Source organism: Colossoma macropomum, unplaced genomic scaffold (assembly GCF_904425465.1).
Source record: "Colossoma macropomum unplaced genomic scaffold, Colossoma_macropomum, whole genome shotgun sequence".
NCBI classification, from domain to species: Eukaryota; Metazoa; Chordata; class Actinopteri; order Characiformes; family Serrasalmidae; genus Colossoma; species Colossoma macropomum.
The window spans coordinates 33,863,639-33,882,330 of record NW_023494790.1 but is presented as its reverse complement, the minus strand read 5'-3'; the positions used below and the strand labels follow the sequence as shown (position 1 = coordinate 33,882,330).

The following is an 18,692-nucleotide window of genomic DNA, read 5'->3' as shown; positions in this document are numbered from 1 at the left end:
TTTTGAGGGAACATTTATGTTGTTTGTACCTTGATGAACAAAAAATATATCCACACAGAACCTTTATTTCTAACAGTGTGCAAAGGAAATATATTTACATATATTTTTCAAAATATGTAACAGTATTGAGCAAAAACAGAGACAACTCTTTTGTTTAGACTCCAGTCCTAAGCTGAACTACCATTAAATTGTCTTTATAGGCTCCTGAGTGGCACAACCATCTAAGTGTTGGCCCTATTATCGGGAGATCACGCGTTTGATCCCTGGTGATGCTACAGCCATCCATGGCTGGGAGTCCAAGAGAGCACAATTGGCACTTTCCTCCAAGCGCGTTCGGCTGTCCGATGATGTTGCGTGAGCAGCAGCTCGAAAAGATGCAGTGGCGCTTCACAGGTCTCGGAGGAAGCCTCTGCTAGCCTTCACCCTCTTAGTGCTGGTGGTATTGTGTGATTGCGGGATCCTAACTAGTGGGTGGAATTAGATGATGACAAAATTGGGGGAAAATAGCTTTGTTATCAAGTTTGTAGTGTTGATAGCAGCCCTTGGAAAACCTTTTTAGTCATGTCCTTTTATTTACTCATGTGGTGACTCTTAGAAGAGCAAATGTTCTGAAACAAACAACCTAGCCAAACTTAAGAGGTTTGTAGCTTTTGCAGAGTTTTGCACCATTGATGAATTTGACTGTTATGACAGTTGTTTCATCATGTTTTCCCGCTGTTTTCCCCAATGCCCGGTGGCTCACTGTAATCCTCGGATCCCTTAGTCTGTTCACGATATCTCTTATTCAGTAATCTCAAATCGATAATCTTTCTTCTCTCATGTGTGATCATTTAGGTGTCTGTTATAAGCAATGGTCCTATCATGTCCTGGTGGTCTTGCTCAAGGGGTCGCTTTATCCACTGAACTGCAGCAGCCAGCTCATCACTGCGTAGCATTAATTGGAACTAAGCAGTCTTTTACTACCATCGTTCCCCAGGCCATGAAAAGTGACTCATGTGTGACTGTGTGATAGGAGGCAGGTCAGACTTCAGCCCCGAACCAAACAGCCATCAGATGCGATATGGCTCATGAGGTCCTCTGATGTCCCTGTGAGGAGAAAGGCCTGATAAAGAAGGAATGGGGGTCTCTAGTCTAAGAGTAATTGGAAATATGTATTGTTGTGGATGAAATAGATAGGAAGGCACAGCAAAGTTTGGCAGAGGTTGGACCTCAGGTATGTGTGTGATGGGTAGGATTAGACAGGCTTGTATTTGCTGGCCTGATAATATTTTTCCACAGTGGCTCATGGCTTTGTTGCCTATTTGTTTGGGATATCCCAAAACACATTCTCATTCCTCATCCCTTCCAGTTTGCACTGAAGCATTACAGAGTCAGGAGGGAAAAAAGGCACTCTACCAAGAGTTTTTTTGGACCATGGCATGCGTCCAAAATGTCACACACGTAGTCTCAAAAAGAAGGTCCGGCTCAATCTTTAGATCTCAAATGAAAAATAATCATTGTATAGATAAATATATGATGACATCATCATCAACTGAAACTGCTTAATCCAGATACGGTCGCAGTAGATCACTAGGATAGGCTCCAACACCCCCGCGACCCAGAAGGATAAGCAGCTCATGCTGAGGGGGACTCATTATCTTGTAAATGAGGTCTTTAACAAAGTTTAATACAAATGATGACATCATTATTTAATGTTTCTTCATTAACTTTATTAGAGATGGTTCTGATTGACTGAGAGGTAGAGATCACTATTTTGTCAGTGGTCAATTTTACTCTTCCTCGATTAATACCAGCTTCAGCATACCAGCAAACTGAACTTAAACAGGAACAGCTCAGGTATCTGTCACTGTAAATGTGTCCTAGAAGCTTGGCTAAAGTGTGCCAGCGACAAAGCATCAAGTGTAAAGAGCCCTTGCAAGAGGGAAGGACTGCATGTGTTGACTCGTTCACGCCTTGTTCGCGCCTGCCGCAGGAGCTGAGTGGCTCCTGGTTGCTTGCTTGCTTGCCATCAGTGCTGAGATAACACCTCCAAGTCCTCTGGGTGTCAGTCTGGAGCCTGTGACTCAGAGCGCTGCACCATGGTCATCCCAGTCCAGGCCTCAGGAAGGATGGGCAGGGGCTGGCCAGAGTCCGCAGAGGACGCAGAAAGTGCACAAGTTCATGTGAGCAGCTTCGCCTTCATCACTCCACCAGCCAGGACAACTTCGGTCAAGTCTCAAGCAGGCAAAGGAAAGGAGCAAGTCCCCCCTGCTGAGGATGCTCCAGGGACAGTTTTTCTTTCTAAAATTCCCCCTTTTAGCTTTGAGAGCAAATAAATCCAGCAATCTGTCCATTTTATCAGCAGTTTCATGGATTTAAACCCAACAAAGAGCCAAAATCTGACCGAATAACTTCTTGAAAAACTGCTCTTTAATGTTTCCCAGTAGGAAAAACTGGATTCTGAGAGGCAGAAAGGCTTTAAATGCCTCTAGATATCTGCAACAGATTGGGACCGGTCAAACAGTTTTGTGGAAACTCTTAAAAATACAAGGGAGTTTGAAGTTTTATCCACTTCCCTTCTGTTCCAAGACATTGTCCTCAACCTCACAGCCACCTTGTAGTTTTAACACTGAAAATAGCTCTACTAAATGTTGGTTTGTGCTGGTTTGTGCTGTTGTGGGTGAATGGCTCGACTTCTTCCTTAAATCTGGTCAGTAAAAGGCACACATCCTCACTTAGTGTACTTAAAGAGCAATTAAGCAAAGTCCAAGCTTTTACTGCTAGGAACACAATGGTATAATCACTGCTAATAATTAAAATAAATATATTTTGGATTTGGCAAAGAAGATGACATGGGAAACAGCACTTTAAGTGAATGCTCTTTTATTGAACACAGCAGTGGTGGAGAACTGCCACTCAGCATGATATAGACACCAACAAGGTTGCTGCTTATGTAAACTGAAACAGAAGCTAATTTTCCTATTAAAATGCTAAATAAACTGCAGAATATCGTATCTGTTTTACTTAAAAAATGAGGGTTAATCACAGTGTTAATTGGTTGGTGTTCAAAAGCCAGACGGTGTTATCAGATCAGTTACCAGTCCCTTAACTCTCTTCACACAAAGCCACAGAAGGGAATGAGGCTGATAACTTGATGCCTCCAGACATCAGTGAACATCAGAAGAGCCATCTGAGAGCATAACTGACATTGCCAAATGGTGTGTATGTAACAAACCACAGAGATAACTGACCAGTGTGGCTTTTCATTGCCCTCTTTTAAGGGATTGTGATGTGTAAAGTTCTGTTCCTCTTTGTATGCAATCTTTTGTTCATGGTCAAATACCAGAGAATGAAAAAAGTACTTAGATTGAGTGATTCATCAGACTCCAAACAACCATCTAGTTCAGTGCGTTCATTCTGCATTGTTTAGAAAAGTGGTCTTCACATAACCCTGAAACCAGTTTCTAGTCAGGTCTTTTGTCAAAACTAGTCTTTAAACAAACTGTAGATGTAACTGGTTGGCCACCTAGTGTTGTACCTACTGGTTATTACAAAATCCAGGTCCTAGTTTGAAGACATCTGGTTTAACCTTCTGGGGTCCAAAGGCATTTTCTTCATTTTTGCATATCTTCTTAAATACATCATTAATGGCACTTGCATATAAGTGATCCTCATATGTTTCGAATCAAAATGCTCCAATATCTTCATCACTACTTCTGATGTTCACTGATGTCTGGAGGCATCAAGTTATCGGCCTCATTCCCATCTGTGGCTTTGTGTGAAGAGAGTTAAGGAGCTGGTAACTGGTCTGATAACACCATCTGGCTTTTGAACACCAACCAATTAACACTGTGATTAACCCTCATTTTTCAAATAAAACAGATACGATATTCTGCAGTATGTTTAGCATTTTAATAGGAAAATTAGCTTCTGTTTCAGTTTACATAAGCAGCAACCTTGCTGGTGTCTAAGCATGCTGAGTGGCAGTTCTCCACCACTGCTGTGTTCAATAAAAGAGCAGTCACTTTCCAAAACTGCTGCAGCAACTTCAGCAGCTGTAAACTCTTTGCACACCATTTCACGTGTCTCTGATGTCGGCTGAATGAGTAATGGAGGGTTTCAGACATGATAAGTAAGTCCATATTGATTTCCTGAGTGCCCATTGGTCAGTTTTACACAAAATGTAGATGGACATATGAATCCACCAATTACACACAGTGAGAGGCAGATGATGTATATTTCAACCCCTCTTTACAGCCTCTTAACTCTGGATGTGAGTCACGTATGATCTCATGATAACATGGAACAGACCGGGCGACTCTACAGATTCAGGAAATGAACCGTAATTTTGTTCTGTATTATCATGCAGATAGAGACACACATACATCAAATTTGATGCGCAGACACATTCATGGACCCCAGAGTGTCAAAACTTGTCAGAATTCACTATTAAGGTTTTCCACAGTCCAGCTTTTTGTTGAATATGACATTTTGAATGCAATGCAACTATGAAAACCCTCCATACGCTCGACGCTCTGAATCCATTTCTCCAAGCTGTGCTTGATTTTTAAATGGCGAAAGGCTTCTTATGACTACCTCTGTTCTTGTATCCTCTCCCTTGCTGACCCCTTTACGGACCACAGAGACTTCCAGCCAGTGACCTGAGTGCTGAATGCTCATAAAATCACATGTGGCCTTTTCACACAGCTAAGAGGAGCAGCTTTTGGAGCATACACTGTGGGTTGTGTGAGAGAGAATCTGCTATATATTCATTATTTCCTAATATTACAGGCTAGGTTGTAACATTAAATGCACTAAATTGATTTTCCAATTTCATTCAAATGGTCATATAGTTCTTATTCCTTTACATACAAGCCTCTGTCCCAGCTAACTTTGCCAAGTTCACCTTTCTAGGGATCTAACTACTTGTAATAGACTAAATTAATATTCTGAGGATGAGGGTTTTTTTTTTCAGTCTTCCAAAAACATCAAAGCCTCACCAGATAGTAATGTCATATGAATTTTTAATATTTCCGTCCTGACATTTCCCAGACATTAGTTGTGTTCATTAATCCAGTGAAGGATGAGTACATGGATAGGGCATGAAGAGAAAGAAAATTAAATCCTCTGGCAGAGGAAGCCCATGACTTATTAGGCTTAGTGGTGTCCCCTCAGTGGCGGTAACCGTAAGAAGTACAATGTGTCCGTCTGGAGTTACAGACAAGTGACAAATTAAAGGAAAACCCACATGAAGTGTCTCAATGAGGTGTTGGGCCAACACAGGCTGGGAATGGCTTCAGTGCACCTTGGCATAGATTCTACAAGTGTGTGAAAGGATGGAACAATGTTCTTCCAAACGATATTTCCTCAGTTGGTGTTATCATGATGGTGGTGGGCAGTCAATCCAAAATCTCCCATACGTTTCCCACTGGGTTAAGATCTGGGGACTACAGAGGCCATAACATACAATTTACAGAATTTTCATACTCATCAAACCATTCAGTGACCAATTGTGCCCTGTGGTTGGAAGCACTGTCAACCTAAATGAAACCAAGACAGAAATATTTTATTATGAGATAGATTTACCCTTACCCTGATGTCTATCTGGATTTACAGACATGAAAAATTACAGGAAAACCAACCTAAAGTGTCTTAGTAAAGCGTTGGGCCACCACAGGCTGGGTAGATTCTGCAAATCTCTGAAACTGTGCCAAATAATTTTAATGATGGTGGTCAGTGTGTTCTAACCCATCATTCCAAAATCTCCCACAGATTTTTAATTGGGTTGAGATCTGGTGACTATGAAGAGACCAGAATAGAAATGTGTCATCAAAGATTAAAAAAGATCAGTCAGAATAACTATGGATTGATTTGCAGTGACCCTTCCGTCTAAGGCAGGGCTCTGCAACATGTGACTTCGGAGCCAAATACAGCTATTTTACTGTCCTGTTGCTCCACAGCAGAATTAGATTTTCAGGTAAAAATAAAATAATCCTCCGATGCAGTAAAATAAAGCTCTGCTGATCGTTCAAACAGAGTTTAACAATAAATGGTCTTAAACACTGGAGTTAATGTAGCCAATATCAGCTCATTCACACTTTAACCCTTAAGGTCGGCACGCAGACTGCTGGTCACCATAGCAACGCACACAACAGTCTTGCCTAGCTAGTAGCTAACAAAAAGGCAAAGAGACAAATTTAAGACGAACATTGATCATTTGGAGATGAATGGACTTATTTGCATTTAGAAGCACTCAGCTGGTTTCCTGATATGTTTGAATTGCAGAAACAAAATGTCAAACACTAAAAAGTTACAAAGCTAAAGTCAATTTCTCATTCGAATTTTCCCATTCCACCTTAAATAGTGCAGCAGTTACATTCTGGTGCTTCAGGCACTATTTAAGGTGGAATGGGAAAATTCAAACAAGAACCTGGTGAATGAGAAGTGACTTCAGCCCTACTAAAAAGTTGAACATTGAGAGACATTCTACAAGAAATTATTCCACTTTTCTGGAAAAGTTTCCTGCTGGAGATGCGAGAAATGCTGCTCTAGCTGGGCAAAAGCTTAAAGCAGAGCAAAGTAAGTCTGCGTTTTTATTTGTTTTATATTTTCATCCTATACTAGTACATCAGCACATACTGAGACATATTTACAGCCAAGATGGTAACATTGACATAAATTGTTGTGGCTCCCAAGGTGCTTTGATTTTTGTTGAAAGGACAAAATGGCTCTTCTTAACATTTGGGTTGCTGACCCCTGGTCTAAGGACACAAGTGGTCTAGCAAAGTAGCCTGCACAGTATAAAAGAGCCTCACTGTAGGGGTCAAGCATTCAGGCCTGTACAGTTCTCTTGGTGTACGCCACACATGTTTTTGCCCACTTGTCGAAAATGTTGACTATATCACATTTTTTCCTTGGTAACCTCTCAAACTCTCAAAACACTCATACCAGCACCACACACATGACCACTGTCATATCAGTGTGCTAAGAACCACCCAAAGAATATCTGGATAACAGTGGACCTATGGTCAGAAAACGACAAATACATAAGTGGGTACAGGGAGGCTGATAATTGTGCAACAGTTGGGCTACAGTCTGCAATTGTACACTTATATAGTGTAGGTGGCATAGAGTGGATGGTAGATGTATTACAATAGTGCTCAACTAGAAGACAAGGCTTTGTATAGGTCTTTTCCTGTTTTAGCGGCTGCTTTTGACTGGGCATCAGCTGAATATCATAGCTGTCCCGAACAGGTCACAATGTCCACACTGACTGCACAAAACACTGTTGTGGAGCACTGGAATACCATCTTGTCCAAAGTAGTGTCCTGTGCATTATAGCTGTGCTTACCCTAATTGTGAACTGCCTTTGTTGCATAACAGTACCTTCTTCATTTACCATTACACACTCTTGGCCTTCTGTTGTTCTGGCATCAAAGAAGCTCCCGCAATCCTGGGCAATCCTCACAAACACGCACATTGCCACTACTCACCAACCCCACCGCCACCTGTTACCATAGTAACAGGACCACTACTGTAACTTTACAAGGCACTGCTGGGAATTGGACAGGACTATACCAGCTGGTATTGGAAACGTGGTACGGAAAATCCAATTCAGACCTGTGATGCCTCGAGTCAGTCCCTTTAATGCTTTCATAAGAACTTGATCAGCACGTCCGCGGCACATATGAAAATTCAGTAATGGAATGCGTGCGGGTCCCGCAGTCCGGTGAATGGAAAACTTCAGGTAATCATTTTAAAATAGGACGTGCCACTGCTCTCTGCGGTGTACATCACAGCGACATGGCAGGTACTCGTTCTGTGGAAATTCAGTATCAATATCTTTCTAGGTTTAATTCAGAAATCTCAGAGGAGAAATAAAAACAGATCATGTTGCTATTGCATTTTCTTTCTGCGATGTCTGTCATATTGATCTGTTGTTTTTTTATGGTGGAAGTCACACATAGGGATGTGGGAAGGTGTTTTAAGTTGCTGAGAATTCAAGCAGTGCTGAGGGAGCTGCAGCAGTCCTGCTTGCAGTGTTCCTGGTGGCAGTACGCACTATATATCACTGTTGTCGGAAGAAAACCTTGTATCTCCAAAATGGTAACTTTACAGGAGAAGGAAAAAACTTCTTTACTTTTAATGTAAGTCAATGGAACCAGACTTTCTCCCAAGCCATTTTGGGTCATTTCTTTGAGTTCATTCATCATGAAATTTGCACACAATATAAAGGACAACAGGCATTTTCAAATTTTGTCAAAAACAGAAAAACATCAGAAATGGAGATACGAGGTTTTCTTCCGACCACAGCGTTATGCAACATGCTCAGGCCCAGTTTTCATCCAGCTTGACATAAAAAGGATGCCAATGAAGAGTTAATTCAAGACTGAGGATTGTATGGCGCAATCTTTCTAGTGGCTCTGAGTGTTTTCATGGCTCAGAATATAAAAAAAGACATAGACATAGAATGCAGGTTTCATAAGGGCCAACATTCCTCACATATCACAGGTGTATTTAATGAGGCTTTGTGTTACTCTGGTGCCTTTGTTTAAGCTTTGTAATGTATGGAACGTCAACAGCCAGAGTATCATGACATCCATCATGTAAATCGTCATTGGCAAACCATTGGCAAGGTTTATATATATTAATACTAAGCGAAAACATACAGACTGTCATTATTTCATAAGGCTATTTTAAACATGCAAGATAAATATTGCACAACAATGTTACATTGCTTTGGTACAAATAATAAAACAGCAATTCAGTTGCTTAGAGACACTCTCTTACCATGAGCTCTGGAGAAGAGGATCTTCTGGTGGTAACTTGTTTTTTGCCACACATTAGTAAAGTAATCAAATGGTCTTCTTGACTTCATGCAAAAGGCATGTCATAACAGTTTACTTAAACTCTGCTACATAAGATTGACATAGCCATGCTATAACCAATGCCAAACATTGAAACATCTATCATAATAATTACTGGCAATGATAACATGACTATGTACTATGACTATTATTATGGTCCATTACTTTGGGCTATGCCTATTACTATTACTATATTACTATGACAAATCATTACAGCACATGGCAAATGTCATTACCTGTTTATGGCATGGTTATGTCAGTGATGTGTAGCAGGGCGTAAGTGTTATCAGTGTGCCTTATCAAAGGGTCAAAAATCCAATCTTAGACTGGAAAAATGAAGTGTAATCACAGTTGAGGCCAAATGTTGTTCAAACACTGCAATAGGAAAAACTTTAAGTAGGAACACTGGCCTGCTAGTCAGGCAGAACATACAAAGCTTATAGCTCATAACAGAAAAATATATATCTTCAATTTTGCACACAGGAGTCAAAATGACCAACACAACTTTAATATTCTGCCAATTTGGACATTTATGCTTTTGATGTTAATGAGCTAGTTAATCATTGTCCCATATTCAGATTCATATAACTAGTTACTGTATTTATCCAATGCTAGATATCTGGGTTGGCTACGTTTGTGCTGAAAACAAACTGTTCATACAGTACAAATCATTAAATCTATCTGCTGGTCCTCCCAACATTTATCCTCAAAATGCTGATGCCTAACTTTTAATGCAGGACTACATAAACTCATAAATATCATAATAATATAATAAGAAGTGCCCAGGTTTAGTGCAGAAAACTTCAGCTGGGAGCTGGGAGAAAGTGTAGGCGGCTCATTAGGGAGTGAAGTTTAGCATTCGAAACTTCACAGTCATGGTTATTAGTTAAACTGGGATTTTGATTGGTTGATGCCAAAAATGGAATTTCAGATATGAAATATATAAATAACAAGTGCCTTTCCATTTGTGTTTTGTACCTGTTCATAAGGCTTTAATACATTTGGGCAGTCATTTGAGGGGGTTGATTACAAAAGTGGGTAGGCCTAAGCCTGCTGGGCCCAATCATACCCCTGGTACTTGCTACTCCACCTCCCAAAAAACATTTGTCCAGGGCTAGATGAAGGACTAGAGTCCAGCTCTGGTCCTTGAGGGTCACAACTCTGCAAAGATGAATGTTTTCCCTCTTCTAACACTGTTAATTAAAATAGAATGTTAAACTCTGCACTGCTCTGACCCTCCAAGTCTGGACCAATACACTGGACTAGACCAATACGCTTTGTCTAGAAAATGGCTAAGTTGTGCAAATGGGCTTCAGTCTCTCTGGACGTACAAGTTCTAATCTAGTGGACAGAGAGTTTAATTTGCAATCATTTTGATAGATATTCTCTATATTGTGAAGCTTGGGGTCAAGTGGCTTTATTTGCAATGTGAGATGAAGGTCTTTTCCATAGTGATTGGACGATTTGGGCAAAGTAAGACATATTCAGTGTCTCTCCATTGATTGAACACTCACCAATTCCTGCAGATGGGCTTCTCTCCTTGAACAAGCATGGTCTCAATATATCATTGATTGCAGATGATCCCTAAATATAGCTTTAAATGCTGGCTTATTTGATTTACCTAGGCGACTGACATATTCGGTGCAGTATTGAAACATGAAGAAAAGTGACAGCAGGCATCTTTTTACACTGTACAGCTTCATTATCAGAAGCAATTAATCAAAGACGAGACAAAGGCTGACTGTCTTGTTATCACTGTCTTGACATGGAATGACATATCATATGTCTTGCACTGGTGATCCGATGCATTAAACAGCAAAGCGCTTGACAGAAAGCAAGACGGCTGTCTTCGTTTCCAAGCTTAGAAGCAGTAGAATAGGGCGTAATTCTTTTCCCAGGTCTTTTTTTCCCCATCTGTGCTGTCTCTAGTGCGAATTTAAAGATGCTGGAAAAAAAATCCCAAGTGCAGCGCAACACTTTTAATTGGGTGATTTTAATATTTGCTTCGGTATTCCTCAGGTGCCGCCGTTTAAAGAAAAGAGTCTTGAGACTGGGGGTACCTGAGCCAGCTGGGCTTTGTACTCGCCCTGTCAGTTTACACAGCAGAGTGAGGGAGATGGAGGGATGAAGAGAAAGCAGAGAAAGCTTGCCAATCTGTGTGGATTGACCTCTCTTTGTAGAAGCCAAGCAACCCTTACAACTCCCCAGCACACCGAAGGACTATGCTCCCAGTTTTTGCCTCCTATGTTAAAAGCAACAGATCCCCTGGACGTTGGGGCAGGTCAATCCCTGATCCCTGCCTTGTTAATGGCTGTCAGATCCATTGCCCGAGCTGCACCGACCCCCTGTCCCCCCCTGCTGGCCTCCCATGGGTCTGCCACTCTGGCACACTCCAAAAATCACAGCCATTCGTCTGCAGCCATGAGTGCTACAAAGGAACTGGCAGCCACTACCGCTCGGTCCAAATTACAGAGCCCCAGCGAGGGGGGCTCAGGGACCGGGCTGATTTGCTTTGATTCGCTCGCTGGCTTTCCCCTCCGCTGGCTCTTGGAAAAAGACTGTGCTGGGATGAAAAATCAGAGATCAGGCTCTGCTTCCCATGAGCTCTGGTGCTGTAAGACCTTTGTCAGTGCTTTGAAGGAGTAATGAATCAAATCAACTGTCAACAGAAAAGTACTGTAGATGTGCGGAAACATAATGCATTGTGGAAGGGGAGGTGTAGGACTTGTAATCTTCCCTGTAAACTGTAGAACCAAATGGTACCCAAGGCTGTATCGTGCCATTCTGTCCCACCACGATCTTGTCTCATGAGGTCAATTACGTTTTCTTATTCCATCTGCTGTGCTGCTAAATCAGGTCCAGGAAATACTGAATAAATACTATGCGCAACAGTGGCTCAGTGACAGCTAACAGTCTAACAAATACACTTCAAAAAACTTTTGATGTCGTATGTCAACACCAGTCACTCAACTTCTTTCTCAGATACGAATCTTTATTCTCTAAACAGGTGTCATCTAAACATCTGTTTGGTAGAACCAGGTCTGTACTGTGATTTGTGGCACTTTTAGCCTGGTAACTAAGTTATCATTAGCTTAGCTAGCATGTTACAGCTCAGAACACCACAGAACAGGTTCAGTTTCGACTTTCTGGCATTCCAACACCAGTCACTCGAGCTCTCTCAGGCCTAAGGTTTTCATCATCTACACTTGCATCAGCGGCACACAAGTTAGTTGGATTTGAACCTGTACTGTGGTGTGTGGCACTTTTAGCTTGGTAGCTAAATTAGCATTCACATAGCAAGCGGGTCACAGCTCCAAACACTACAATACAAGTTTTAATTTTGGCTTTCTGTCTGTCCGAAACTGCTTTGGCACAAAAGTGACTTAAACATAGAACCAATCTGCGAATAGTGACATCATGACGCCATCCCACCCGTACAATTCTGAGCGTAGTTTGTAAGCATGCCATGCTAAACGGTGATGAAAAGCCATTGGAACAATTCCTCACCGTGCTTTGAACCTTTGGCCAATACAATGTAAAAGAGGCCTCGGTTCCTCTCTATGCTTCTTTCTCATGTTTTTAGGGAGTTTTTCATTTTGAGTCTTGGTTCTTCTCAGTGATTCTTCTTCATGCTCTTAGGGAGATTTTCTTACCAGTGTTGCCTTCAGTAATACTTATTTGGAGTCTGGACTAACACTTATAGAAAGCTGTTTTGGAACAGTGTCTATTGTAGACAGTGCTATTCAAATAAAACTGAATTGAGTACAATGGTAAAGACAGTGAACTGAGGTTCAGGTCCCAGATGGCGGGCTGGCACAAAGAGCTCTTTTTCTAGCCCCAAGGCTAGCAGAAGTATGAATAAGATGCAGATAAGAGCATGCTGTCCTACCACCTATTGTCGTCAGGCCTTGAGCAGAGCGGGACGCTGTGCCTGACCCACGTCTTTCACTATACCAACTAATTCAAAATGAAATTGTATTGTTTTGGCATAATATTCAGTAAAATGCTAATTTTTTGGCAAAATAAAATTACACTATTTTTAAACTTAAGGTATTCAAGCCTAACACCTAATATGTTATTTGTCATGTTATGGTGTATTCTATGGCACAGCAATGTATCCTTCAGCCTCATCAGTTTGAGGCCATATATGCACACCTATATGTTATACCCACAGGAGGTTTTATGACATCCCACCATTGTAAATAGGCATTACTATGGAGTTGCTCCCCCTTTGCAGCTATAACGGCTTCTGGAAAGCTTTCTACAAGATGTTGGAGAGTGTCCAGAAGATTTGTGAGGTCAGACACTGATGTTTGACGAAAAGGCCTGGCTCAAGTCTCTGTTCTAGTTCATCCCAGAGGTGTTCGATGGGGTTGAAGTCAGGGCTCTGTGAGGGCTAGTCAAGTTCTTCCACACCAAACTCACCCAGCCAGGCCTTTATGGACCTAGCTTTGTGCAACAGGGCTCAGTCATGCTGGAACAGAAAAGGTTCTTCCCCAAACTGTTCCCACAAAGTTGAAAGCATATAATTGTCCAAAATGTCTTGATCTGCTGAAGCATTAAGATTCCCCCTCACAGGAACTAAGGGTTCTAGGCCAACCCCTGAAAAACAACCCCATAGCATTATCCCTCCTTCACCAAACTTTGCAGCTGGTACAATGTAGTCAAGCATGTAATGTTGGTAGTAATCTTGGTGATGTAAGGCTTGTATGCAGCTGCTCGGCCATGGAAACTCATGGCAGTGCACAGTTTTTCTGCTGATGTTAAAGCCAGAGGAGGTTTGGAACTCTTTTATGCACTCTGCTCCTCAGCACTCAGTGACCCACTCTGTAACTTTACGTGGTCTGACACTTCATGGCTGAGTTGCTGTGTCCTAAACACTTCCACTTTTCAATAACACCACTCACAGTTAATTGTGGAATATCTAGAAGGGAAGAAATGTCGCGAACTGACTTGTTACAACAGTGGCATCCTATTACAGTACCAGTCTTGAATTCATTGAGCTCTTTAGGATGACCCATTCTTTCAAACATGTTTGTAAAGGCAGACTGCATGGCAATGTGCTTGATTTTATATACCTGTGGCAATGGGACTGAATGAAACACCTGAAATAAATGAATAAGAGTTGTGTGGTAATGGAATTGAAAGAAATGACTTGAATGGAGCCATTCAGTGGAACTTTTTGAATGGCTAAGATTACCTGATATAACATTATATACCATAGTATAAGTGCTGCCTTGTGGAGAGAGATCTACTGCAGAATTCATACCACATCTTTCTTATCATGATTTAATATGAATCCTGTGATAATATATGCTTAAATGGAACATTATGTGCTTTGCTATCATAATAGGATCGATGAGATGTGAACTCAGTTGGACTCCAGCTGGTAAAAACCTACAAGAGAGACTAATGCATTTCAGAGTTACGTACATTTTTTGTACATTAAAGTACTCATAGCAAAAAAAGGGTAGGTCAAATATAGACTTTTTACATGTTCATGCAGTTAGATATTACTGAAGTGGTGAATTACTAGAGTTACAGTGTGCTATTCATAAGGCTGAGTATTTCAACATAGAACATTTTGACCTGTAACATCATAAAAAACTGATTTGCATGTGGTCCACATTTTACAGAGTTTAACTAAAGTGTTGGCTGATTTGCCATCATGGTTAATCTGCTGGACACGTAACTGAAGGCTTTGTGGACACCGAGCAGCAGAAATCAAAGACATAGCAAAGTGTTTGTGCTGGAAGTCAATCATCTACATTGTCTATTGTAAGAAGAGCAAATGAGGTACCATTGAAGACCATCTGGACTCACTCATGTGTTGCGATCCATGGCCACCTGATTGGGCCACTGACTATGCAGCTGTTCTACAAGCATAAGTTTTGTGTGCGGCCTTGTTGTTTTGGTGTCCTAATGTGTTTTTACAGCCTGACTTTGTGTGAATTAAATGTGCAATGATTTTTCATTAATTAATAGAAATTTTAAAAGAAATTAAGGTGCTTGCATTTTGTTACCATATGGCAACAGCATGCAACGGAACTGTAATCTGCAATGCATACAGTGGGGATAAACCAACACACTGCCATAATCTTTTAGGCATGAAAAATCATGCATATCAGCCAAATATGCATGTTAGCTTCATAAAACCATCAACAAGGAATGCAAAAAGTAATGAGAAAATAGCAGTGTCCTGTGTGGCCCACGGAAATGGATTCATTTGTTCATGTTGTATGCAGTGCACGTTACGGTTCCATTGTCACCTGCTGTTGCCATATGGCAACAAGTATATTTTGGCATTTTATACAAAATCCACACAATCTAAACTGGTTTTATTAATAGAAAAGTAAACGTTTTTATAACCCCTGCCTTGAATTTGTGTGGGAATATTGAAATTTACACACTCTCATTTTGTGCCTTGTAGATTGCCGTTATATTGTCCTATGTTGCCATTTGGCAACAATTAGATCTTAATGTTTTATGTAAAGCCCATAAAATAGAAACTGTTTTAATTCATGAAAAAGTAAACCGCTCGCAGATTGTTTCAACTTTTCTTTCTTGAAGTTGTAAGAATATTGAAGCATACACAACATTTTAGAGTGCTTGGGTCCTCACCATGTGATGTGTGTGAAAAAAAGAAGTATGGACTGCAACAGGAAGGCCAGATACATGGTCAGATACATACCATGTTACTTATAAAACCTTCAGTTTCCCAAAAGAAAAGAAAGGAAATGACTTTTATATTGAAGTCAGGCACAAAAATGGCAAAAGTCATAGTTGCCATATGGCAACGTATTGGTCTGCACGGGCCTGATTATTGATGCCTGCACTCGCCCAATTCAACCGCTAATCACGTCCGCCTGCACCCCCAAAATCAAGTTCTTGCCCACCACCCTGCCCCCAGCAAAACCTAGCACCATTTTTGTTCGCATGGCCAGTTCGACCACATGCCATGCCATCCCATACCTGCCTACTTTGGGCTACGCCTATGGACATCAACCACTCTCACTTATGTTTGCTGTAATTCACCAGTGTAGAATGTGTCTGTGCAACAGCCTCCAGACCCATCGTACCTCCACACACTCAGCTGCAAAATAAATGTTTCAATGTTGCAAACGAGAAGTAAACATTTTACATATTTTTAGGCCTAAACAAAACAATATGAACTTACACATGGCATCACACAATGTCTGTGTTTACATGCAAATATTTGTGTCAATCCGATTGAATACATTCCAATTATAGATTAAAACTGAGGTGTTTATATGTACTCTACTCAACAATCTGATGGAAAATGCATGTGTAGAGTACCACTTAGTGTAGACGTTACCATGACAACAAGCATCACGTGAGTCCAGTCAGAGTGAGAGGACCATTAGTGTGATACCTGAGTTTTCAGCTGCCACGCTTGTGTTTCTAATCACTTTAAAATGATGTCAGACTGAGGAAAAGTCCTTCACATGTCCTTATTAAAGAAGGCCGAGAGGAAGACGTCGTGTTCTGAGACACATAAGCTGGACGTCCGTCCCACCGCCGTCTTTTAAAGATCAGAGCATAAACTTCGTCTCCCCTGCAGACCAGTTTCTGCTCCGCCATGTTGAACGGTATAAACTTTCACTATGACGTGACGAACATGATCAGAACGGACTTAAACTTTCCGATAGGGAATGTAATCAGATACAGGCGTTTACACGGATATTATTCTTCTGTTTAACAGATTATTTACAGGATTACCCACCTCGTAGAAGTTGTATTCCAAATGGCCTCAATCAGACTAGACTGTTCTGACTGAGGTGTTTCCATGGACGTCTTCTATTCCAATTGATCTAATAGTCGGATTATTAATGGATTATCAGGCTGCATGTAAACTGGCTAATGAGTGTCATGTGTTCAATGGAAATTGATTAATTTGCTCCCATTGTATGCAGAACAGATTTCACTTCCAATATCAGCTGCTGTTGCCAAATGGCAACAATTATATTTTAGCACTTTATGCAAAACCCATACTATCTAAACTGGTTTTCTTTATGAAAAAGAAACAACGATAATCTCCACAGATTGTGTTTAATTTTTTTCTAGTATGTACAAATACTGAATTATACACCCTCCCATTGTATGCATTGCAGATTAAAGCTCAATTCACGTTGCTACTAATATTATTTTTATCTGTGTCAGGATTATATTATTAGCTGATTACTCTATTAGACATCTACACATCAGCTGAAATGAAATTAAAGCCAAGATAGATGTTGAGGCAAACTGGGACACAGGTTATAAAGCCAAAAACAGCTGTTGTGGACAAAAACATCAGTAAGATTTTATGCGGAAGTCATTTACTGGATGTTCTTTAGCCTCATGCATTTTGCAGCTTGTGAGAAATACTAACCTGTTTTTCTCGCTTCTACAAGCAGCCAATAATTGTCCAAATGTAAACCGCTGATCCACCCACCAACCCCACCCGAGCCGGCGACTAGTTGGCTGTTTACGTGCAGTGACCACCGTACTTCAAAATTAATCCCACCCACAAATTATTAGGCAGGTCACGTGGGAATGAAGTCAATTTCCATGCCGTTATATATTTCTGAGTGATGGTATCAGGGAGGCTCTCTGAGCTTGCTGAGCGTTTTCCCTCCAGGATAGGTGGAAGTGGTGGGGGGTGAAGCATAATGTTTCAGGTGGGGAAATATCACTACATTCTGATTGAAGATTATGGGAAAACAATAATTTTTTCTTTGAAACAATGTGATGAATTGTGCTTAACATGAGCAGGAACACGATGAAAAGGTCTATTTTGAATTCAGGTTGACTTTAACACAGATGACTGGGGCCTTTCAGCATCAAATCCACAGTAACTTCAGTGCCTCACACAAGCGTGCAGCGTCTTTACCGAGAGCGTGTTCGGCTCTGCAGCGGGTCACGCCGTGACTCCTGTGTGAATGTCACGTTTAGCAGCTCAGTGGGAATGTGCACAAAAAAACAGCCTCAACAAATGAAGTCTATTTTAATGCAGCGTAACACTGCAGCCCCTGCCCTACTGAGCTACAGCACACACTGTGACACAGCATAGACAGGCCTGACAGGAGACGCTGTACTCCTACTCACTCACTCAGTCTCTCTCTCTCTCTCTCTCTCTCTCTCTCCAGGCTGTGGAGACAAACCTGGCCTCTAAAGACAGCCACTGGGTGTTTGTGAATGAGGTAAGAGAACTGCTTTCTGCTTTCTCTGCTCTTCTCTTCTCCAGCCCTATCATGCCTCAACCCCCCACTCTCTTTTTCTTCTTCTGTCTTTCTTTGTCGCCCCCTGTTTTCGGCTCCCCCTCTGTTTCTCTCTCTCTCTCTCTCTCTCTCTCTCTCTCTCTCTTTCTTTCTTTCTTTCTTTCTTCCTTTTATCTCTCCCCCTCTGTCCTTCCCCTCTCTGAATTTCTTTTTCTCTTTGTCTCTCTTCCTCCCTCTCTCTCTTTCTGTCTTCCTTTTTTTATCTTACCTTATGCCCCCTTTCTTTCTTTCTTTCTTTCTTTCTTTCTTTCTTTCTTTCTTTTCTTTCTTTCTTTCTTTCTCTCCTTCCCTCTGTCCCCTTCTCTCTCTTTCTCATTCTCTCTGTATCTCTCTCTCTCCACTTCCCGTCTCTTTCACTGTCTGTCTGTCTTTTTCACCTGCTCGCCCTCTTTATCTCTCTCTCTCTAGCTATTTCTTTTCATTTTTTATTTATTTCTCTTATCACTCTTTCCCTCTGTCTTTGCTCTCTTCTCTCATCTCTTCTCTCTCTCTCTCTTTCTCTATTTTTCTCTCCTCCTCTCTCTGTCCCTCTCGCTCTCTTTCACTCTCTCCCCCTCCTCCTTTC

The 18,692-nt window shown here is 41.2% G+C and overlaps 1 protein-coding gene across 1 annotated transcript in view; it reads left to right on the top strand.

Annotated features, from left to right (window-relative positions):
* grid1b (glutamate receptor, ionotropic, delta 1b) overlaps nucleotides 1-18,692 on the top strand; it is a 210,679-nt gene that overhangs the window by 128,492 nt on the left and 63,495 nt on the right. Inside the window, exon 3 of the mRNA XM_036573167.1 lies at nucleotides 17,996-18,049. Within this exon, the coding sequence (XP_036429060.1) occupies nucleotides 17,996-18,049 (54 nt within the window). The remainder of the gene's footprint in view (nucleotides 1-17,995; nucleotides 18,050-18,692) is intronic.